Source organism: Caretta caretta, chromosome 7, assembly GCF_965140235.1.
Source record: "Caretta caretta isolate rCarCar2 chromosome 7, rCarCar1.hap1, whole genome shotgun sequence".
Taxonomy (NCBI): domain Eukaryota; kingdom Metazoa; phylum Chordata; order Testudines; family Cheloniidae; genus Caretta; species Caretta caretta.
Window position 1 is genome coordinate 59,584,688 of NC_134212.1, and position 24,305 is coordinate 59,608,992.

At 44.8% G+C, this 24,305-nt stretch overlaps 1 protein-coding gene across 5 annotated transcripts in view; it reads right to left on the reverse strand.

Moving 5' to 3' along the window:
* The window catches only part of TMEM273 (transmembrane protein 273), a 36,178-nt gene extending 16,424 nt beyond the window's left edge, over positions 1-19,754 (reverse strand). The window contains exons 1-5 of one of the 5 annotated variants that reach the window (XM_048858695.2): positions 19,484-19,747; positions 14,842-14,895; positions 13,756-13,866; positions 10,794-10,818; positions 295-360 (exon numbers count right to left, since the gene is read on the reverse strand). In XM_048858695.2, the coding sequence (XP_048714652.1) occupies positions 295-360; positions 10,794-10,818; positions 13,756-13,866; positions 14,842-14,895; positions 19,484-19,538 (311 nt within the window). In that variant the 5' untranslated portion in view covers positions 19,539-19,747. Of the gene's footprint in view, positions 1-294; positions 361-10,793; positions 10,819-13,755; positions 13,867-14,841; positions 14,896-19,483 lie in introns of all 5 variants that reach the window. The other 4 variants (XM_075130731.1, XM_075130730.1, XM_075130732.1 and 1 more) reach the window with 4 other exon arrangements.
* Between the last annotated feature and the right edge of the window lie 4,551 nt (positions 19,755-24,305).

Consider the following 24,305-nt stretch of genomic DNA (forward strand, 5'->3'; position numbering starts at 1 on the left):
TCAATATGCTAGGTTAGGAGAAACAGGATACTAGGGGATTTGGTGCATTACATGTGCCTAAAATGAACAGACAGTTCATATGCTGCACTCCGTGGTCACAAAAGCACAATCCCTACCATTTGGCCTACTGGAGAAAGAATCTCCATTAGCTGTTAATAGTATAGGGACTATGACACAGAAGTGAGCAGTTCTGATTCCATCCAGTAGTAGGTATATGATACATGCTCAAATTAATTTCACATGCTCATGTGTTAGTCAAAGGAATGGTAAACATGCTGCAAAGCCATAACTCACAAGAGCAAGCTGTATCTCACCAGCCTTACTGGCAACGCCACAGGGCCTAGCAAAGGCAGCAGATACCTTGGAAGAAACGAGATGGAAAAACAGATAACATTCAGAGGCTATTCCTAGTAGCAGAAAAGAAAAGAAAAAAAAAATCCTTGCCGGGCTTGGCAGTTGGGTATGCAGCTGCCAAGCTCCTTCCCTCCTTCCTCAAATGTCCCAATGACTTGTGCATGGCATTTAAAACACGATCTCACACTGAGTGATTTACATTGGTGATTGATACAGTGAGCTGTATGGGAGCGGGGGTCAGTGTATGTGTTGCTCAGGATTCGTTGAGTTAAAAAATTCCTGCTGGCTATTGCAAAGGTTTTAAAATACATATATTTTCTTTCTGAGTAAATATTCTGTCTCTCTGTCCTTCTCCTTGCCTCTGTCTGTCTCTTTCTTTGTCTCTTTCTGTCAAAATAAATCTGTCTGCCACGTACTGTAATTAACTCAAAATACTGCCAACATTAAATGTGCCCAGACATTTTTATTAATACATTAAACTTGCATGATATTTTAGGCATTATAATTTACCAAGCTTACACCAAGATGGCATTTGAAACTGATGTGAGCTATTAATTTTTTTTTAAATGACACCTAATAATTGTCAGTTGACATCAAAATGACTGTTTCGTTAACTGACAGCATGATGCCTAAAACCTTTTAGGCTTTCAAACTATTAGTAAATATCCCATTGTGTTTACAGGCATCTCATTATGAATTTATTGCTTAAATAATTATATGTACCTGTGTAAATAAAGAGGCAAATGCTGTTAATTACTTCCTAATGAACTGCCAATGTGATTTTGGGCTGCATACACTTTAAGGCATGTGTCTCTCACTGCTTATTTAGTGCTTCTGTACCAGGGATGTGGTGCTTGATTCTGGAAACTATAATACCCAAAAGATGTTGACATATTGTGGGAAACTCAGATAAATTCTACAAAGAAGTTCAAGAGGCTGGAATGATTGACTTCCAGGAGGAGTGGAAGTGAACTAAATACTTTGGCTGGTGTAAATTGGTGTAGATCCCTGGACTTTAATGGAATTATACTGATTTACCCCAGTTCAGAATATGGCCCAGGGAGTGAGAGAAATTATTTTATGTGAGGCATAACAAGAAGTAATGGGTTGGAATTAAAAGAAAAATTAGTCTGAACACAGATTTGGGGACGCTTTATCAGCTGGATTAAGCTGTCCTACATCAGTTCTCAACCAGGAGAACACGTACCCCTGGAGGTATGCAGAAGTCTTCCAGGGCGAACTCAACTCACCTAGATCAGTGTTTCTCACCTTGCGGATTGCAGCTCCCAGGAGGTCACAGGACGGGTTTAGGGGGCTCGCAAATGCAGGGCTGGCATTAGGGGATGGCAAGCAGGGCAGTCGCCCAGGGTCCCACATCACTGGGGGCCCTGTGAAGCAATGTTACCTCTAATTTTTCCCATCCACACGCAGATGAATTTTGTTCTGTGCACCATATGTGATGTGTGGCAAGGGTGGGGCCAAGGGGTTCGGAGTGTGGGAGGGGGCTCAGGGCTGGGGCAGAGGGTTGGGGTGTGGAGGATGAGGGCTCCAGCTGGGGTGCTGGCTCTGGGGTGGGGCTGGGGATGAAGTTGTCTGGAGTGCAGGCTGCTCTGGGGCTATGGCGGGGAGAGACAACTCTCCCCAGCCCTCTCTTCCTGCAGCAGCACCTGGGCTGGGTCTCTCCCCGCCATAGCAGCTCCAGGGCTGGGGCCGGGGGAGAGGTGACTCTCCCTGCCACAGTCCTGGGACAGGGGGAAAGGCATCTCTTCCAGCCGCTCCAGGGCTGGGGCCAGGGGAGAGGTGTTTCTCCCCATCATAGCCCCGGAGCTGGGAGGGAGAGGCGTCTCACCCCACCACAGCCCTGGAGCTGGGAGGGAGAGGCGTCTCAGCCAGTGTAGCCCCAGGACTTGGGGGGAGAGGTTGGGGGAGTTGCCACAGTCCTGCACACCCCAAGCGCCCCCATCATCATCTCCACCTCTCCCCACTACTCCCACCTACCACCTATTCCCCACCTTAACCCACTGCCATCTTCTAGGCCCACCTGTGGCCACACCCCTGAGTACAGTGTGCACGTCTGTGCAGCTCTGCTAATTAAGTGTGCAGCCCCTGGTGGCCTCCTGCGCGGCTGCACAGGTGTGCACCTTAGATGGAATGTAGCCGTGAAGCTAAGTTACCTGTTTCAGCCCTGACGCCTGAGGATCAGGCTTCAGACAAGGCTCAGAAGTGAAAAACAGGCTCAAGTACTGTATTGCACTGAAATGTATGTACAAAATTTATATTCTAAATCGATTTATTTTTATAATTATAGGGTAAAAATGAGAAGGTCAGCACTTTGTCAGTGATAGTGTGCTGTGACACTTGTGTATTTTTATGTCTGATTTTGTAAGCAAGTACTTTCTAAGTGAGGTGAAACTTGGGGTAGACAAGACAAATCGGCCTCCTGAAAGGGGTACAGTCATCTGGAAAGGTTGAAAACCACTGCTTTACGCTAACTCCTCCAGCTGGGTGATCACCAATAACTACATTTCAGAACTATTCACATTACGGGCTGCCTGCTATCCTGTTGCTCTTCGACACAGCCCTGGAACTCTTGGCATGCACAAGCCAGGGCTGTGTGGATATAATGAGTATTAAGACTGGACATATAGAACAAAAAATTATGTTGTATGCAGATGATGTGCTGGTTCTACTCCCTAACCTACAGAGGTCCATACCCAAATTATTAGAATTCATTGAAAGGTTCAGGGGCTTCTCCAGATGGGCGGTGGGTATAATAGGCCAGGGGAGGCAGGGGGGTGAGGAGGTGAGCTATGGGTGGGGAGTCTCGCAGCGGGCACAGGGTTCTGGCGGGGGAGTAAGAAGGTGAGCGGCAGGCAGGCAGGGGGTGGGGAGGGAAATGGGAAGAGATGTCGGAGAGGGGCCGAGCAGGGAAGGGGTGGAGCGGGGGTGGAGTGCAGGCAGAGCTGGGGACAAAGAGGTGGGACAGGCAGCTAACCTCCCCCAGGGGAAGCTTCACCTGCCACCCATGGATATACAATCAACTCCGTGTTAAGATTAGCTAAATAGGCATACAGGGCCTTGCTTAGTCAGTGAGGTTTCCAATGGCAGCCGATGGCATTAAAATATCTAGAAATCCTAATCCTCAGAGATATAAAGCAAATAACTCAAATCCGTTTAGACCTGATTATCACACAAGTCACCAGTGACCAGAGTAAATGGGAAACTATACTCCTCAGCCTCTGAGGAGAAATAAACATGGTAACATGGACGCATTACCCAGATTAATATATGTTCTCAAGGGTCTCCCACACCAAATACCCCAACCCTATTTTCAGAAAATCAGTGATCTCCTTAAAACTAAAGTATGGAGCTGTGGTCTCCAAACTTTTTTGATCGCGCCCCCCCAGGGGGAAAAAAAAATTGACACAGGCGTGCCGCCGCAGGAAAAAACATGGAAGAGCTGCCGCAGGCGTGCCACCGGAGAAAAACCAAGGGAAGAGCTGCTCTGTGGAAGAGCTGCCGCAGGCGCGCTCCTCCTGCCGCCGCAGAACCAAAGGTAGAAGAGCTGCCGCTGGCGTGCCGCTGGCTCGTCTTGCACACCCCCTGTGGTGCACGCACCCCACTTTGGAGACCACTGGTATGGAGAATGGGGAACACCCACCCATTTCCTTGAAGAGACTTCAGCTACCAGTTGAACTAGGGCAATTATATTCCCAAATCTGAGGCTGCCCCATCATGCCTTTGTAAGCAGGGCCATGCCATGGGCATACGCTATCACAAATAAAATGCCTACACAGGTGAGCGTCAAGAAGGAGCTGCCCTCCCTTTTACATCACACAGCTATTTTAGGCTCTGGATACTGTAGATACCATAAAGATCTAATCCCCGCCATCCATACAGGCAATCAGTGATGGGCCAACTTTGCATGCCACCCCAAATTCCACCCTTCTTCTCGTGTAGAGTTCCCAGTCTGGTGGAATCCCCTGCTAGAAATTGGGGGGGAAGATAAAGTGGAAAACTGGATGGAATGTGGCATGCTATATATATCCCACTTAATAACTGAAGGCTGGATCACACCACTGACCTCTCTACAACCCCAATACAACATGCCAAGTACTGCAATATGGCAACATATTCAGTTCTGTCACCTCAGAATTTGGCCTGGGAAGCACCTGTGCTGTCCGAAGTGCCTGAACTCCTCCAGTTTTGCAGAGAGCTATACTATTTCCCCAGACTGGCAACTATACTGTGTGAAAGCCTAATAACCCATCAAAGAGTTCATATAGTTGCAATGAGGCCAAAATAAACCAAAGAACTGGCAATAGATATCTTATCCCCATAGGGGAATACAGCAATCAGAAAAAGAAATGACCTTGGACCTCTCTTTATGTCTCATTCAACAGAAATATCCTCTTTCTGGGGTATTGGTCACAAAATTACAAAATTAAAGCTGCCCCCAAAGATCTATTTTGGAGGTGTGGGGATGGAGGAGCTACACTTGCATATGTGTTTGGGACGTGCCCAATTGTTTCAAGCTTCTGGGATGGCATTAAAACCTGAATTAACATGGTCCTAGAGACTTTCCTTGACTTACAGCAGATACCTGCACACTGGGTCGTGCAAAGGGCAAACTCCAGAAAAAATTAACTCACTTTTGGACAGTTTCCTGGCGACTAAAGATCCCTGCAGGCGGTCTGGATAATACGCAGAAGATAGATCCATATGCTCCCTCCCCATCCCCTCTCATATTAGGGTATGTCGGCACCGGAGCCGGAAGATGTCATGTCCACCTCAAGGAGACATACCCGTACTGGCTGTGATTGAGCTAGCATGCTAAAAATAGACATGGAGCAGGAGGGACCAGCTGTCCTGAGCACAGTTCCAGGTGAAACACTAGGCACATGTTCAGAGCAGCTAGTCTCCCCTGCCACTCACACTGCCATGGCTGCACTTGAGCTGTAAATCACACTTGCCAGCTCCAGTGAAAGAGCTCTCATGTTATTTGGATGTACTCGAATAAGGAGAAAAGAGGTCACTAGTATGGTGCAGCAACCATCTGATACTGGTTTGGTAGCCTCAATCCAGTTGGCAATGGTCACGACAAAACCAGCATCACAACTACTTCCCTCTCTTTGTTTGCAGTCTCACAGCCAGGCCAGGGCCTCAGTGACAGTATTTAACTCTCATATGGCACTTTTCACCTGTAGGTCTCAGAGCACTTTATAAGGAGCAGGGTCACTGTCCTCAATTCCAGCTGAGGGAACTGGACACGCAAGCTAGGTTAGTGACCGACCGCAGATCTGAAACTCCCCATCCCAAAATGCTGGGAAATGTTGTGACCAGACCCTGCTTCCATAATGGGAGGAAACAAAAGCCTAGCTCTCAACAGCCTTGAACTCAGGGACAGTCAGGATGAGAAGCTGAGCTGTGTGACTCTCACCCATTCGGTTTGTAAGTGAACCTGCCTCAGCCTTCCAGCCTGCAGGGAGAAACTCCCGCATCTGTCATGCATATGTGTGTATAGAAAATATTTGATTAAATTTCAGAAAACCCTGATACTTGATTAACTTTTTGAGCTCTACTTGCCCAGAAGTGATTAACATAAACATTCTCCCAATCAGTTCAGAGGCTTTGTCCCATATTCTGGTGGGGTCAGGCTATGTCACTGAATATCTGACATGTGTGCTGCCATCTCCGGTGGCATAGGAAAGGCTGGCTACACTTGTTCCTATCCAGCTAAAGGAACACAGATGCACGTTAACTCTGAATGAACTATGGTTTTCAGTTGAGTTTGGATCTTGACATGAGTGATAGGCTTAAAGCATGCGACCAAAAAGAATGAGATCACAAGAAACAGGCATTGTTTGTGCTAAACTTGTAGTGATCCTGGAAATACCAGTGTTATCTGATTTAAGGTTTGGGTTGAGGTAATAGAAATAAAGAAAATATGGTTAATTGGGCCCCAGGTGCAGTAAATAATTGTTTTGTTTAGTTTATTATGAAGAAATATATAGTTTAGGAGTTAGAAAGGAATATGGCAAAATGAGACGAGAAGGTAGTTAAGGACATTGAAGTCAATGGTAAATGGGACAAAATACAACATGGTTTTACAAAAGGTAGATCGTGCCAAACCAACCTGATCTCCTTTTTTGAGAAAGTAACAGATTTTTTAGACAAAGGAAACGCAGTGGATCTAATTTACCTAGATTTTGGTAAGGCATTTGATACTGTGCCACATGGGGAATTATTAGTTAAATTGGATAAGATGGGGATCAATAGGAAAATTGAAAGGTGGATAAGGAATTGGTTAAAGGGGAGACTACAACGGGTCCTACTCAAAGGTGAACTGTCAGGCTGGAGGGAGGTTACCAGTGGAGTTCCTCAAGGATCGGTTTTGGGACCAATCTTATTTAATCTTTTTATTACTGACCTTGGCACAAAAAGTGGGAGTGTGCTAATAAAGTTTGCGGATGATACAAAGCTGGGAGGTATTGTCAATTTAGAGAAGGATAGGGATACCCTACAGGAGGATCTGGATGACCTTGTAAACTGGAGTAATAGTAATAGGATGAAATTTAATAGTGAGAAGTGTAAGGTCATGCATTTAGGGATTAATAACAAGAATTTTAGTTATAAGCTAGGGACGCATCAATTAGAAGTAACGGAGGAGGAAAAGGACCTTGGAGTATTGGTTGATCATAGGATGACTATGAGCCGCCAATGTGATATGGCTGTGAAAAAAGCTAATGCGGTCTTGGGATGCATCAGGAGAGGTATTTCCAGTAGGGATAAGGAGGTTTTAGTACTGTTATACAAGACACTGGTGAGACCTCACCTGGAATACTGTGTGCAGTTCTGGTCTCCCATGTTTAAGAAGGATGAATTCAAATTGGAACAGGTACAGAGAAGGGCTACTAGGATGATCCAAGGAATGGAAAACTTGTCTTATGAAAGGAGACTCAGGGAGCTTGGCTTGTTTAGCCTAACTAAAAGAAGATTGAGGGGAGATATGATTGCTCTCTATAAATATATCAGAGGGATAAATACCAGAGAGGGAGAGGAATTATTTAAGCTCAGTACCAATGTGGACACAAGAACAAATGGATATAAACTGGCCACTAGGAAATTTAGACTAGAAATTAGACGAAGGTTTTTAACCATCAGAGGAGTGAAGTTTTGGAATAGCCTTCCGAGGGAAGCAGTGGGGGCAAAAGATCTATCTGGCTTTAAGATTAAACTCTATAAGTTTATGGAGGAGATGGTATGATGGGATAACATGGTTTTGGTAATTAAATATTCATGGTAAATAGGCCCAATGGCCTGTGATGGGCTATTAGATGGGGTGAGATCCGAGTTACCCAGGAAAGAATTTTCTGTAGTATCTGGCTGACGAATCTTGCCCATATGCTCAGGGTTTAGCTGATCGCCATATTTGGGGTCAGGAAGGAATTTTCCTCCAGGGCAGATTGGAAGAGGCCCTGGAGGTTTTTCGCCTTCCTCTGTAGCATGGGGCATGGGTCACTTGCTGGAGAATTCTCTGCTCCTTGAAGTCTTTAAACTACGATTTGAGGACTTCAATAGCACAGATATAGGTGTGAGGTTTTTTTTGTAGGAGTGGTGGGTGAAATTCTGTGCCCTGCGTTGTGCAGGAGGTCAGACTAGATGATCATAATGGTCCCTTCTGACCTAAATATCTATGAATCTATGAGATAAGAAGGAAACCTTGAGAAGAAAGGGGCCCAGCCATGAATCTTGTCTTAACAAAACCAGAGGGCAGGATTCAACCCTAAAACTCCTAGCTTTAGCTAAGGTCCAGTAACTGGCAGTGACATCACTTGTGTATAAAACAGCCAGGTTTTCTAGGGGCTCTTTGTCAGAGCTTTTCCTTACCCCTCTGGAGGATGCTGTGATGGGACGGTAGCTCCCAGGCTTGATCCTGTTGTGGGTATTTTGGCCAGTGCTTATAACTGAATTGCTGTGGGGTGCAGCATATGGGTGGATAGGCTGAGTCATGGTAATCCTTAATAAAATGTTTAGATGCTGAGCACTCTGGCAAGGTACTGAGTGCTGCTGACTCCCGTTCAAAGCAATAGGAGATCAATGCCTCCCAGGACTGGGTCCATAACATTGCACTGAAGCAGCTAAACGCTAAAAAACAACAGTCAGGTCATGCATACCCCAGTCATTGCAGGATTGTTATGGTTGTGGGCTGGATTCAAGCTGTAAATGGTCAGCAGAGAATACCCTTTGTGGAAGGCAACACCTTACTGGCATAAAGCCAGCATAGCCAACTCTGGTGCCAGCCAACCCATCCATCCCTAGAGTAGGGGGCAGTCTAGGGGCTAGTGGAGCTCCACTCTTCTGATTCTACACTGGCATAAGTTACAGCAACTCCTAGGTTGCTCTAGCAGATACTGGGGCTGGGCTGACATCGAATCAGGGAGCCTTAACTGGCTCTGCACAGCAGAGAAGTAATTCTTCTGTTTTCATGGGTTTTTGTCCAGTCCAGTTTTAATTGTCCCAGGCAATGGAGTTTCCACAATTTGCCCTGAGAGCCTATTCTACAGCCTAAAAGTTCTCACACAAAAGAGTGTAGTCTCCTGAGGGCTTTAATACCTTGGTCTCAATTCCGTTTTTGGGTTTGGTGCACGGACGCTGAGTGGTGCTAGTGGCTTGTGATAGACAGGAGGTCAGACTAGAAGATCTGGTTGTCCCTTCTGGCCTTTAGTTCTGTGACTCACTCTTAGGAACATAGGAACTGCCGTGCTGGGTCAGACCAAGGGTCCGTCACGACTATTATCCTGCCTCTGACAATGGTTCCACCAAACAAGGACATTCCACTAGAGAAATAGATCACATTATGAAACAGGTCATCAAAATATCTCAAGAGAATCTGCTTCAATGCGGAAATAAAATCTCCTCTGATCACATATCCTAGTTGTCACCTACCCCCCGTCCACACACACACACACACACATACACACACTGGAAACCATAGTGGGTATCATTAAAATTTCTTCCCATACTTGATGGGGACCACATCTGGAAATAAATCTTTCCTGAACCCCATCTTATGGCCTTCCAGTCTTGCCAAGTTCATCATCAAACACAAGCTCCCCATAGACCAGGACACACCAACTCAAGGCAGTACCATACCCTTACAGTACAAGATGCAAAACCTGGAGACATATCTCCATTGCTGTGATGATCACCACCCTCCACAAAATTTTTTCAAGATCCATGGGTCCTCCACATGCCTATCACAACATTGATGTACCTCATCCAGTGCACTAAATGCCCTAATAACAACTATGTGGATGAAACCAGATAATCACTATGCTCTCCAGTGAACTCTCACAGAAAAAAATATAAAAGACAAAAACACCCTTATCACCTGTGGGTGATCACTTCTCACAAAGCAATCACTCCATAGCTGACCTCTCAGTTCTCATCCTCAAAGGAAACCTGCCCAACATCTTCACAAGATGAGCCTGGGAGCTTCAATTCCTAACTCTGCAGGACACTCAAAACTGTGGACTTAGCAGAGTTTTATGGTTCATTACAACAATTTGTAACACATCCTGCTGCCTGCTAGCCCTTAATTGCTCACTTCATTATAAGTGTTCTCCTCCAACATGTGTGAACCCCTTCTGCTTAGCAAGCTGTCCCACCTTGTATTTTGCTGTGAAATTCAGGTTACCTTCTTCAGACCTGAGGAAGAGCTCTGTGAAGCTCGAAAGCTTGTCCATTCCACCAACAGAAGTTGGTCCAATAAAAGATATTACCTCACCTACCTTGTCTCTCTCAATTGTTTCCATAGCAGTCAGGCACCCCAACCTGCTCAGGCACTTATGTAATTCCCACTGGGCATCTATCTGCATCTTTAGGTGGCTAAATGGAGCTGGTCAGAAAATGTTCTGTGGTAGAATGAAGTTCCATTAAAATAAAAATGATTCACAAAATGGTGTCAATTTCCCTGAAATTTTGTTTTGGAGAAAAAAAGGCAGGAGGGGTCCCATTTCAACATTTTCAAATCAAAACATTTTAATTTTTCCTTTCAAAAGTTTGGTTTGAATTTTTGTATTTTGTGTTATATTATATATTATAATATCATAGGAAAAATTCATTTAGATTCTGATTTTATATATATATATATATATATTGGCAGAATTTTGAAATTTTGGGATTTTGTTCCTAATCGGACTGAAAATAAATTTTTTAATTCTCAGCTAAATGGAATTTCCATTCTCTGCCCAACTCTACTAAATGCCTTTGGAAATCTCACCCTTAGTGACTTACATGCAGGTTTGTATCCTTTATATATTTCTATCTAAAGCATTGTCAGTGTTAGCAGTAATACATGTAGGGGGAGGGGAATTTGAACTTTACATTTCTCATGCCAAAGCACCATAGAAACTGCTGACAGCAATGACCCTTACCTTTTATCCACTCTGTTGTCTGAATCTGAAGAGAGAACAGTAAGAAAAAGTGGTTAGGTGAGATACCAGGGATAGAAATGCAAAGCTGATCGGCCTGTTTGGATACCATGGTGATGGGGCCATGAGAACCTAGGTAGTGTAGCTAAGGAGGGAGATCTACCAAATCTTACAGAGGCAAACTCATTGACATTAAAGGGACTGTTGTCTCACAATGGATAGCAGGATCAAGCCCAATATAAAATGTAATATATTATATTATAATATTCCAAATTCTTTCTGAACCCTTTAATTTGGAACATTTGATATTCAGCTTTTTCAAAACTGCACAGTAGCTAATACCACAGCTGGTTTTGGTTCATTTATCAGCCCCAAATGTAGTGAAAAACAATTCTGAGAACAGATAAATGATGATGAGGGAATTAGGAGGAATGGACATGATTTTTTTAGACCTGTTATATAGTGGCAATAAGAGAAATTTAGGCCTCCCCTCTTAACAGCTAATCTTCAGTGTCTATACAGCATAAAGTGGGATGCCTAAGTTCTCCTTTAAATACCCACATTTACACAAAACAGCATAGAATCAAATTACCTACCTTAGAAGAAAGGGGTGAGGCAACCCTAACAGGATCTGACCCTGTGGTTTCAGACAGTCTGTTGCCACACTGAAGGTGAGGCCACTAAACCAGTGATTTTCAACCTGTGGTCCACGGACCCCTGGGGGTCCTGCAGACTATGTCTAAGGGGTCTGCAAAAGGTTGTCATTACCATACAACTGTGGTCTTCAACCTGTCAGGGGGGCAGGGGGGTCTGCAGACTGTGTCTAAGATTTCCAAAGGATCTGCACCATCATTCGAAATGTTTTAGGGGTCCGCAAATGATAAAGGTTGAAAACCACTTGCATTAAGCCATCCCCACTACTGAGCTAGGTGGTGGGGCTGGTGTTGGAGCTACTTGTCCTGCAGTGCTATTGACCTAACAGGCTTAGGTGGTTACCATGTTGGCAAAGCCTTTACTTCTGTTGATTGCATGAAGATTACCACAATGTTCCAACCACAGAAGCAAATGTTTTAAAATGCAGAATACGGATGACAAAGCAAATACCTAGCCATGCTCTCATTCTTTCTCTCTGTGAACATTCCAATGTCTTTCACAATATTTTCCTCTTTAATACGTGGCATGGTTTTCATGGCACAATCTGGCTACGTGCTTAAAATTTCCCTTCATCTAAACAGCGGCTAGATTAGCATCAGTTCCCTGCATGACTGATAAATTGTGCTTCACCTGCTATTGGGCATGTAAATGTCCAAGTGGAATTCATCACAGAAATGTTGTTAAAGACAATACCTGCTTGGGTCCTAGGTCCCACAATAATTACATTTCCCTCAAGTGGGGGGGGCTTTCTTTTATCTGTTTTCCATGGTCATGTTACATGAAATTGCATCATGACTCCATTTTGTACTATAATGCAATTCAAGATGCCTTTTTTTTTTAATAGAAGGTGGCTTGAGAAAGGTATTAAAAATCAGTATTTTGTCATTCAAGACAACACAAGTTTTCAGGCTATGAGGCTGAGAAGGTTTTTTCCAAGGATTCCCTCAGCACTGGGGTGTCTGGATCTGGGGTACTGGTTGAGGCCCAGCTCTGCAGTGCTTGGGACACAAGACCTCCAAGAAAAACCGAGGATACTGGATGAAGGGTTGCTGGTGATTCGGCAGGCAATATGTCCCCCTCTAACCCATGCTCTGGCTATTGGAGGTGCTGACAAGTACAACTGAGCTCCTGAGATCTTGTACTTCTTAAAAATCCCATGGGTCTTTTTGCAAGAGTGGGGCTGTTAAAACTGGTGTTCTGGAAAAATTTCAATCTGGGTAAGTATTTTTTGCGGCCTCATCTCTCATTATAGTTGCAGCAGGGTTTGGTATTCCTCTTTATTCCTTGCTCTCAACTGCTGTGGAGTGTTGCTATGTGCTGTTATCATGTCCTGCACCAGAGCTGATTGCATTTCCATGGTGGGAGAAATTATCCCTTTCTTTACTCTGTGTTTTAGTTCATAAAGCATTTTGGAATCTTGGTTGAGAGGTTCTCTGTGCAGAGGATGTATGCCAATGAGCCAAAGTCTGCACTCAGGGAAGTCAAAGGGTCAAAATCTCCCCACAGGGAAGTGAGTGGGGCAAATTATGCTCTCTTTTAAACTGCTATATATTCACATGAAAGGAGGCAGTTTCAGCTCAGTTTCACTTTAAATTGCGGGTTTGAACTCAACACTCTATGTGGCCTGTGAAGTCATGTGGTCTGAAACCAAAGGAGGTGTGGGTTCCAAGAGCTATGAAGTGAGACCACTGAGCTTTTCTCTGCCCTAAATACTGCAGCCAGTAAAAGCATACATTCCTGCAGCAACTGGCATCCCAGAGAACCCAACAGCATCTTACAAGCCAAGCTCCTGTTCCTGCTCTCTTTAGACGCCAGTGAGAGTTTTGCCAGGCATATACCTTGATGGAAGTTACAGGAATCAGACAGTACCCTCTGAGGAGGAAGGCTGGAACCAGTACAGTGGGGGAAGTGGAAATTCTGGTCAGGATGCTTGTGCAGGCACCTACTCAGAGCTAACGTGCCACGGGATCTTTAACGTACATGCAGAGTAGATAGGACCCTTTTTAAAAAAGGTCTCCTCCAAAAGATGCTTACACAGTATAGAATGCAATTTATTTCCTTTGGAAAGCTGAGTTGACCATGTCAGGATTCAAACATGGGGATCTATGGATGCCAGGGATTTCAAATCTGAAATTTGCACCCCTTTTCAAACACAATTCCCTTTGCAGCTCCACCCAGCAGATACTCTGCTCTTACTACACACAGATCTACTCTGACCAAGGGAGCAGAGTAATGGAGTTTAGATTTGTTCTGTTGATGGGTGAGAAGAATTTCTGTCAAAAGTCAGAAAGCAAGAGTATGTTTCTCTTACCTACAAAGTCACTGTCAGTCAATTGCCTTTTGATCATGCAGATCTTTAGTGCTAAAAACCCAATTGCTAGGAAGGCTCCCAGGGTAACTCCTATGATAACATACTTGGGGTCTGCAAAGAGAAATGAAAATAAATCACTGAATACACATTATTAAATAATAAAATATTTGGTGTTTTGGGGGGTGGGGATATAGGACAAAGATTCCAAAATTAACCTGAGCCTTATTCTTGGCAAATGGCGGCCACATTAGTTGTCCCACTTTAGAATAAGTTGAATGTGTGGGGCTAGCTAGTGACCCTCCTCAGCCGCACACCTGCAGTGCTAATTCACATCTCCCACAGTAGAACTGTGCTCATTGGAACTGGTGACTGGGGGACCCATGGCAGGTTTCTGAACTTTGTGAATCAGTGAGTAAATGAACAACCTTCAGTAAGACATGGGGTCAGTAGGAGAACCTGTGTGGGCTAGAGACGAGGCTGATGGCTTGTATTTCAGGAGACAAGGGTGCTGTTCCTGATTCTGCCATTGGCATCCCATGTGACCTTGTCTATTTGGATTGTAAGGTCTTTGGGGCAGGGACTATCTGTAACTGTGTATTTTGTACAGCACATAACATAATGGGGTACCACACTGATTGCTATGTTAATATTAATAGTAATTTTAAAAGCCAGGCTACGGCATTGCTATGCGTAATGTCTTTATATTCGCAATTGTATTTCAGTTTTAATTATAATAATACTTCCTGGGATACTAGTAAGTGGCTTTGTAAAAGTCAGGAAGGCTTGGAGCCATGAGCCCCCAACTCAACAACTCTGCTGTTCGAATTTTTGCAGAAGAGAGAGAGCAGCGTTTTTAGATATGACTTACGAAGCATGTGATGGCTCTACTCTGTTAAAAAAGCAGGTTCGCAGACCGTATATTGCCCCTGCTCCGAGCCTTTGGGGTTCCGGTCTGCATTCCCGTTTCATGATCTCATGAAAATACAAAGTCTAAAATCCTTTAAATACAGCTGTTGCTGTGACTGCACTTTCTTAGTTCCTGGCTCCTACCCCTGTACAGAAGGTAACAGTCTGAGATGGACTCACCTATTTCCTCCTCCTCGGATGTTCCAGAGGCAGAGACCTTTGCACTCCAGAAATCTGAAATAAAAGTGATATATAGGAGAATGTATTGTATCCTGCTAGTGACTGTACTTACCTGATAAATAGAGCTGGAAGGCATCATGCTAGGATACAACATATGATCAATTAATAGCTGTACATAGGGCTTATAAATGGATCTAAGTCCTTGTAAAGCAGAGATGCATCATCAGAATGATATTTAATGGGGACATTCCTGAGGAACTGGCATCAGCCTTTCCATTCTACAAGTCTGTAGGCTGCACGCATGGGAGACAAGTCTGAAATGTCATCATTCCCACTGGAAACAAGCGAGAGATTCCAAATCTGATGACTCTATTAAAACATCTTGGGAAAGGCAGATCCACCCATGGCAAACCTCCCCAGTAAAAACATCTGCTCCGGTCCTGCCTAAACCACGAGTCCAGCCTTCAGCATGAGATTGCTGACAGAGGGGGTCTCCTCGGGGATGTTGTCTCACAAGGGAAAATGTGATGGTGTGAGAGGGAACTTTCCAGAACCCTCAGCCCCAACCTCCCACTTCATCATAGGGCCACTTGCCAAGCTCCATCCTTTCCCACAAAGCCGTGTGCGGCCTACATTCTGAGCTATCAGCTTCTGCAAAACAGAAAATACTGTTTTTCATGGACAATTTCAAGCTGGGGGGGGGGCAGGAATTAACATTTCCCACTAAAAAAATGTTAACAATTTCCCCTGCCCCTCCAGATTTTGGTCTTTCATTGAAAATCTCTAATGAAATGAAAATTTTCAGCAAAAACTTTGGTTTAGGAAAAAAGGCCATTTTTGCTAGAACATTTCCGACTAGCTCTGCTCAGAATGACAGCAGTGGCACCTGATGGCATTAGGCACACAGACACCGAGATGGGATTTTTATGCAGATTTTAAAAAGTTCACGTAAGGAATCATTCCTCCTCGGTGTGTTTCGTGAAGGGTGCAAGCTCTTGTCTCCTTTACCAAGATGCTAATAACAGAGAAAGGGCTCCAGACCTGGAGGCCTGGATTAATCTCAGTGATTGACAATGGATTTATGTTGGAACAAATCTAGCCTGCATATTAAGGCTTCAAAAAATCTTGAGATTGGCTTGAAAAATCATGAGATTTTAAGCCATATAAATGTCCAGATGCTTTTTGAGCCCTCAGTGTTCACATTTTAAAACTTAACTCTGCAATCAGGAGGGCTGTAAACTTACTTTTAAAAAATGATTTGTTTTCCTATTGTAGTCACATGACTCCAGGAGCTGAGGCTTCATGAAAAACAGCTATGATAAACCCGCAAGAGTGGACAACACTGCATGACCAGTGTCCTGGTTACAAAAGAGGAAATTAAAATGATGTTGAAAGGCTCTAAGGGAGGAAAGGGTGTGGAACACTTAGGTTTTAATTTAGAAACCAAAGAACTAACTTAATTCACTTTGCTTCAGCATGTGAACTTCTTTCATTATAAATGTAAAAAAAGCCTTCCTTCTACCCATCCCCTTAATTATTCTTTCTGCTCATATGAAGAATGTTTTAAATTCAAACATAATAAAAGTAATATTGTATTACTTTTATTATCCTAATGATCATAATACAGAGACCTTCATGACTGCTTTCTAATGGAATTAAACTGGTGGTGGATTATGTGTTTTATGGCAGGAATCATATTTTACATGGACTATTTCATGTAGGTCAGTTTAATACATAGAGATTTAATTATTAGTTTCTTTTTAAAAAGGGAAGGACAGAGGCCTCTGGAAGCCCATAGGAATTGGGATGATGCTTTCAATTCATACGCTTCAATATGGATTTGATTTAATAATAGCTAGTGGGTGCAGTTTAAATACCATTTGCTTCTGAATTTAACTTCACTTATATGTAAAACAATCGGGTTGTTTTCTTCCACGTGACAAGAGCTGTGTCATGGAGACCACACCTGAAACCATGCATTGCTCGCATGTTTGTTGCAACCCACAAAATCAGCTTGGTTTGTTGAAATGTTTGCAACTTCTCAGCAGAAAGGAAGGGAATAGCTTTGAATACCCCCCAAATTCTGGAGAAGTCCAGATCCAGCTTTACGACTGGCCGCCATCTCTATAATGTGCCAAACATAATTCCCAGATCTGAATCCCCCATAATTTTGGAAATAGTTAGATCTTGATCATAACTTTGCAACTTTACAGAACTATCTCTGGTTTTGAGCGACCACTGGACCATTTTCAAGCAAACCTGGGCCAACTGATGGTCCTTCGTCCTGTTCCCTTCACTACCAAACTCACGTGCAATATGCAATTTGCACAATAATGCAAATATATTTGTATTGTGGTGGTACCCAGAAGCCCCTGTCATGGATCAGGATTCCCTTGTGTTTGGAAAACACAGAACAAACACAGAACAGGAAGATAGTCCCTGTCCCAAAGAGCTCACAATCTGTCTTATGAGGGTTTAACTCAGCAGCTTTAACTGAGTGTTGCTCTGAGTTCTTGTTTGAACCTGAAATCCAGCCTGACATTCGTGTGAATCCACCCAGTTTCAAAGAAAAGGAAAAGGTTTGACTGTGTCATGAGCACAAAGAGTGAGACCTGCATTTCCAGTCTAGGTGGATTGCATTTTAGATTAAAGAAAACAACAAACAAACAAAGAACAAATGCAATGTCTCCATGAGCAGCACCAGAGCATCTCTCAGTCTGAAAGGACCTCCACTGTGAATGCTCTCCCCACCCCAGCAGACCTTAAATATAAAGGGGCAGAATACAGAGAATAGAATCATAACTAAATGACCCACACTGTGAACTGCTGCAATGTGAAATGGACCCTTGTGTACAACTCTGCTGGCGAATTTCACTGTGTACGTGTGTCCATGGGCCAAGGTGCAGAGAAAACCAGGGCTCTGTGGTGCACTGTGATGTGCGGACTGGTGTGGAGGAAACATCAATTGCTCACCCCTCACATCTCACTGCTGAACAATAACGTGAAAAATAAACCATGTCAAATGTTCCCATGTCATCACCTGGCTGTGAATTGTATCAATACGATGCCTCACCTCTCATGGCGATCAGCACTTTCTCCAGCCTCTTTTCATCTTCTAGTCCCTTGAGACCTTTTCCCTCTTTACTTTTTCAGATCTCTCCCTCCCTCCCATTCTTCACAGCATTCCAGCAATCAACAAATGGCCTTGTGGCATCTCAGTAGCCACCACTGGCATGTGGTCAGTGCTGTTAGTGCTGGGGAAAGCAAGTGGGTAGAGGGAGAGAGAGGCAGAGTCCTGGAATATTGAGAGGTGGAGTGGGGGGAAAGGCAGATAGCAAACCTTGAGTGGGCAGACAACTCTGGAGACAAATATAGACTACCCATGGACATGAAGGGGAGAGAGAAATCCAGGGAGGATGGAAATCATTCCTGAGCTATTAGAAAAAGGAAAATATTTGGGCTAGGTACTATGGCATTTGCACACCAAGAATACAACAGTTAGACTAATGGGTTGGTTCATGAGTCAGGCACTGTTGAGGTCCAGGCAAACTGAGTCCTTCCTTCTTCATCACTATGGGCCATATGTTAACACCCACCCAGAGACAGGAATCTGGGCCCCTCCCTAGCTTTATCTGCAGTGGAGAGATGTGGCATTGGCTACAGCAGTACGAGTAAAACACACACACCCTGTTAACGCCCCTTGCCTCTCCGCCAAAGGATTTACAGCTCTGTATGGTGCCACTGCAATGGAGCAAGTCTCAGTGCAGTTGCATCCACAGTGCAGTTGAACTAGAATGACCTGTGTGCACATGTGGGACTGCTGCAAGCTGCACTGGGGTAACTCTTTGAGGCTGTATGAGGCTAATGAGTTTCCTATGATTACTCCCATTGAGAAGGAAGGCTGGGGCGTGTCCCCCAGTAGCAGCAGATGACTCCCCAATCCCATAAATCAAAAGAAATGAGGCTAATTTGCATATTGGCTGGATGTTTTGCATGAGCTGCAGGCTCTGCTCTGCCCCTTCTTAGTAGGGCTCTTCCTGACACGTCCCCTCAATGTGCCTCAGTGTCCCCATGTGTAAAATGGGGCTGGATAATCCTAACCCATCTCATGGGAGGGCTGTTGTGAAAGCAAATGTGCCAGATGCTGGCAGGTGCTCTGAGAACACCCAGAAAACTTTATGTTCTGCATGTCCAGAGTAGCATGTGAACTGCTAAGCAAGGTGTATGGAGAGGTTAGAAAGGGGCTTGCACACAGAATGCACATAGACTATTGCTTTTTATTTACCCTGTAAGTGAAATCCCTAGGGGAACGCTCTGCAGCCATCAGCTCTCTCACCAGCAAAGAAGCAGGTATGTAACTGAACTGTGCCTTTTGTTTTGTCATGTCCGATCCCTCATATATCTGCTGCACTCCAGCTATGAAACTCTGTCTAGAAAGCTCCGCGAAATAACACCACCCCGTCGATAAATATTCCCTCTTCACTTTGCAGAGAAATAAACTTTAAAACCCAGCATGCACATAATCCAGCTGAGAAATAAACAGCACCAGCACGATCAAGAGATAAACAGTATAGCACCACCCCAGAGCTTAAATATTTAGCCTGTGGAAAGAGATAAAAAGGAAATACATTGGATCACTTACATAAGAGAAGCAGAAACATAGTTAGGACAGGAATCCAGCTTGTCAGGAAGATCATTGTATCGTTCAGTGACACAAAAGTATCACCTAAGCTTGCTGGATTTCTTTCTTTTGCAGTGTGGAAAAACAACCACCAACTCAGGTCACGTGTTTGTGATAGGAAACAGCAGCCACATCCTGAGTATCTGTGCGTTTGCAGATATATCGGTTCCCTTTTTTGGATTTAAGTTCAAGGTAGCAAACATGTCCCTGCTTGAAAGGGTGGCATGGAAATGGTGGATTGCAAACAGACTCAGGCCAATACAGACCTCTTGCTTATTTAGCATAACCTGACCTAGCAACAAGTTTCTTCCAGAAGCAATGACTGAACTGCAAACACTATCAGTAGTGCATCCGATGAAATGAGCTATAGCTCACGAAAGCTTATGCTCAAATAACCTAGTCTCTAGTTAGTCTCTAGGGTGCCACAAGTACTCCTTTTCTAGTAGTGAAATGGTCTTTGCAATAGTCCTTTAAATCTACAGGGGTGTGACTTTGTCATGCAGGGTTGCCCTGGTTCAGATTTAATAATAACCATCTACCAGAAACCCCCTGAACGCTGCCAAATATTTGGAGCTCAACTTTAACTATTTCATATATTCTTTAAAGAGACAAGTCTGAGCCACTAGATCTACATCCAGATCCCAACCCCTCCCAGTGTCTGGATGTGGGTTTTGTTTTGGCCCCTTGGTGAGGGGTACTGGCCTTTCAGGACTCCGGGGAAACCTTGTATGAGCTGACAAAACATCAATCCAAGCCAGTGCCTGGAAAGGAAACCCACAGTGCCCGTGTCTATTAACAAGAAGCATAGAATCATAGGACAGGAAAGGACCTTGAGAGGTCATCTAGTCCAGTCCCCAGCACTCAGGGCAGGACTAAGTATTATCTAGACCATCCCTAACAGGTCTAACATACTCTTAAAAATTTCCAGTGAAGGAGATTCCACAAGCTCCCTAGGCAGTTGGTTCCAGTGCTTAACGACCCGGCCAGTTAGGAAGTTTTTCCTAATGTCCAACCTAAACCTCCCCTGCTGGAATTTAAGTCCATTGCTGCTTGTTCTATCCTCAGTGGTTAATGAGAACAAGCTATCTCCCTCCTCTTAGTAACAACCTTTATGTACTTGAATAAAACATGCTGACCTGGGGTGAAGACAGGACACAGAGAACAAACTGGCAGATTCATGGATTCAACAGATTCATGGCTTCAAAGGCCAGAAGGGATGACTGTGATAAACTAGTCTCATCTCCTGTATAGCACAGGCCAGAGACCTTCCCCAAAGTATTCCTGTTTGAACTAGAGCATTTCTGGAAGGGAAGGTTTCAGAGTAGCAGCCGTGTTAGTCTGTAGTCGCAAAAAGAAAAGGAGTACTTGTGGCACCTTAGAGACTAACCAATTTATTTGAGCTTAAGCTTTCGTGAGCTACATGCATCCGATGAAGTGAGCTGTAGCTCATGAAAGCTTATGCTCAAATAAATTTGTTAGTCTCTAAGGTGCCACAAAGAACTCCTGTTCTTTTTTCTGGAAGGGAACTTTCTCTAGGGGTTGGACTGCCTTTTAAAAAAAAATTGCTGTAGTGTGATGGAAAACCTTGGCCTGGGGCTCTGTGAAGAAGAATCCATTGTGTTTTCTTACTGTGTTCTGTTCAGGGCCTAACAAACAGGAGGTTTGGACCAGTTTCCAGTGTCTCTTTTACAGAGGTGGGAGACATGAAAATTTGGATGTTTGGCGGTCCAAACCTTTTGGTCAGGGTTGCCTATTCAGAGCCAGAATTTGGATCTCTCATGGTTGTAGGCCTCCCTGATATACAGAAACCAGCAATGGACAGGAGAGGATCAGGCTTCATGTAGAAATAGTCCTTTTCCTTGTGAAGCTAATGTTAATGGGTGACTAGTGATGAAAGGAACAAGATGATAGGACTCACTTCTGCAATGGATAACTGGAGAAGGGCAGGGGTCTTCAGATCCATGCACTGCATATGCACTATTTATATCAATGAGTTGGTTAAGCGTGGGCTGCATGACAAAGAATCATCTGACTAGCCCCTAGCCAAAAACTTATGCTGGCCCTGTGCACACTGGAGCTATCAGGATGGACAGGAAAAGGATTCATACAGGAGTAGGGGTATTCTCTTTTCTTCACCTTCCCTCACCTGGGCTTTTCTGGGCTCCAGAGCATCTCTGCCAAACCACAGATTTTTGGGGAAATCCCTCAGGCCTAACCCAAAAATCTTACGACTTTCAGTGTTGCAGCAGGGACAGTGAATAGAATAGAGGAGAGATTGGCTTTGTTTCCTGCCTGCATAAACAGGTTCTATCTTGATCTCCAGGGTGTGGCGTCCCGTAGGCCTACTTTACACAAAAAGTTGCACTCATTTAACTAAAGCTGGGTTTTGCACCAGTTTAACATAACAAGTGTGGATGCTCTTCAATGGATTTAAGGGCATGGCTACACTTGCAGATGTAGAGCACTTTGAGTTAAACCTGCCTTCGGAGAGCACAGTAAAGATAGCGCTGCAGTCTGTCCACACCGACAGCTGCAAGCACACTGGTGTGGCCACATTTGCTGCACTTGCAGCGGGTTTGGGAGCGGTGCATTATGGGCAGCTATCCCACAGAGCACTTCTTCCCATTCTGGTGCTGTGGCTTGTGGGAAGGGGGCGGAAGGTGCTGGGCATTCTGGGTCCTGTCCCAATGCCCCATGATGCATCGGTTCACATCCCAGCAATCCCTGTGCTTCCGTCCACATTTGGCGCCATCTTTCAATGTTTTTTGTACTGAACGCTCTGTCTTGCCTTTTGGCCTGCGGGAACGGAGCCCAGACAGCTGAGGAGTATGCTGATGAGTCTCGCCAGCATGTCACATTTGGCAGTTGAGTTATTCCTTATGATCCAAAGTGACAGTGAGGGCTCTGACGACGATATCGACTTGAGTAACACATATGACACAAGTTTGCTTGTGGCATTCACAGACATGCTCACCACAATGGAACGCTGCTTTTGGGCTCGGGAAACAAGCACTGAGCGGTGGAATCACAGCGTCATGCAAGTCTGGGATACGAGCAGTGGTTGCAGAACTTGCGGATGAGAAAAGCCACTTTCTTGGGATTGTGTGAGGAGCTCGCCCCAACCCTGCAGCGCAAGGACATGAGATTGAGAGCTGCCCTGACGGTGGAGAAGCAGGTGGCTATTGCAATCTGGAAGCTGGCAACTCCAGACAGCTACTGATTGGTCGCTAAGCAGTTTGGAATGGGAAAGTCTACCACTGGCATCGTGTTGATGCAAGTTTGCAGGGCCATTAATCACATGCTGCTCAGAAGAACCGTGATTCTGGGTAACGTGCATGATGTGGCTGGCTTTTCACAAATGGGTTTCTCTAACTGTGGAGAGACGATAGATGGCACACATATTCCAGTTCTGGCACCAGCCCACCTAGCCTGCAAGAACGTTAATCGGAAGGGGTATTTCTTGATGGTTCTCCAGGTGTATGTGGATCACTGTGGGTGTTTCATTGACATTAACGCACGCTGGCCCAGAAGGGTGCACGACGCACACATCTTTTGGAACACTGGCCTGTTCAGGAAGCTGCAAGCTGGGACTTTTTTCCCAGACCAGAAGATCACCATAGGGGAAGTCAAAATGCCCATTCTGATTCTTGGAGACCCCGCTTACCCTTTAACGCTGTGGCTCATGAAACCCTACACAGAGAGCCTTGACAGCAGCAAGGAGCGGTTCAACAAACAGCCTGAGACGGTGCAGAATGACTGTGGAGTGTGCTTTTGGCCGTTTAAAGGGTCTCTAGCACTCTCTGTATGGGAAGCTGGACCTGGCTGATGACAGCATCCCTGCAGTTATATCAGCGTGCTGTACTTTCCATAACATTTGGAAAGGGAAGGGTAAATGATACACTCAGGCATGGAACTCAGAGGTTCAACACCTGGAGGCTGAATTTGAATAGCCAGAGAACAGGGCTATTAGAGGGGCCCAGCGTGGGGCTGCAAGGATTAGGGATGCCTTGAGGGAGCAATTTGAGGCTGAAAGCCACCAGTAATGTCTGGTGCCCTGCACGGGAGTGAAGTGCAGTGGTTCCAATGTTAGTAGGAATCTGTGTTTGCTACGCTGACTTGCGGTGCCTGTTTCTTTCCTAGGCTAAGATATTTTTACTTTATGCAATAATAAAGAATGTTTTCAAAGCCAAAAAATCCATTTACTGAAAAGAAAATTCATTTATTGAAAAGAAACACAACTGCTTGGGAAACAGAAAGGGCAAGAGGGTGGGGTGGAGAATGGTACAATCACAGATTTGCGTATGTCCTGTTCTCATACTCAGCCTTCCTGTCTGGAGTGCTATGCAATGAGTGCTGCACTTTAGGATGGCTATACTGCATGGCCATAGGGGTTGAGTGCAGAGGGTAAGGGTTGTAGTTTTCAGGGCTGGGTGGTGAAGCTACAGGTGTTGGAGGCAGCTGGTGGCGGTAAGAACCCAGATGTTGGGGAAAGTGGGTTGGAGGTAACATGGGGGCACAAGGGAAAGAGTTTTGGGACAAGGGCTGTGGGGCGGGGGGGGCGCGAGGGGCGCGGTAGTGCTCTGTCTGCATGGCTACGAGCGCCTGGATAGAGTCCCCTTGACGCTCCATTATGCTTATTAGCCAGTCCGTGCTTTGCTGACGGAGCACCGTGCTTTTGTGCCAGCACTCCTCATTCTGCTGGTGGATCCTCCTTTCACTGTCCCACCACTCCTGCACTTTGATTTTCATTACTTGCATGCTGCATTACTTCATGCAACATGTC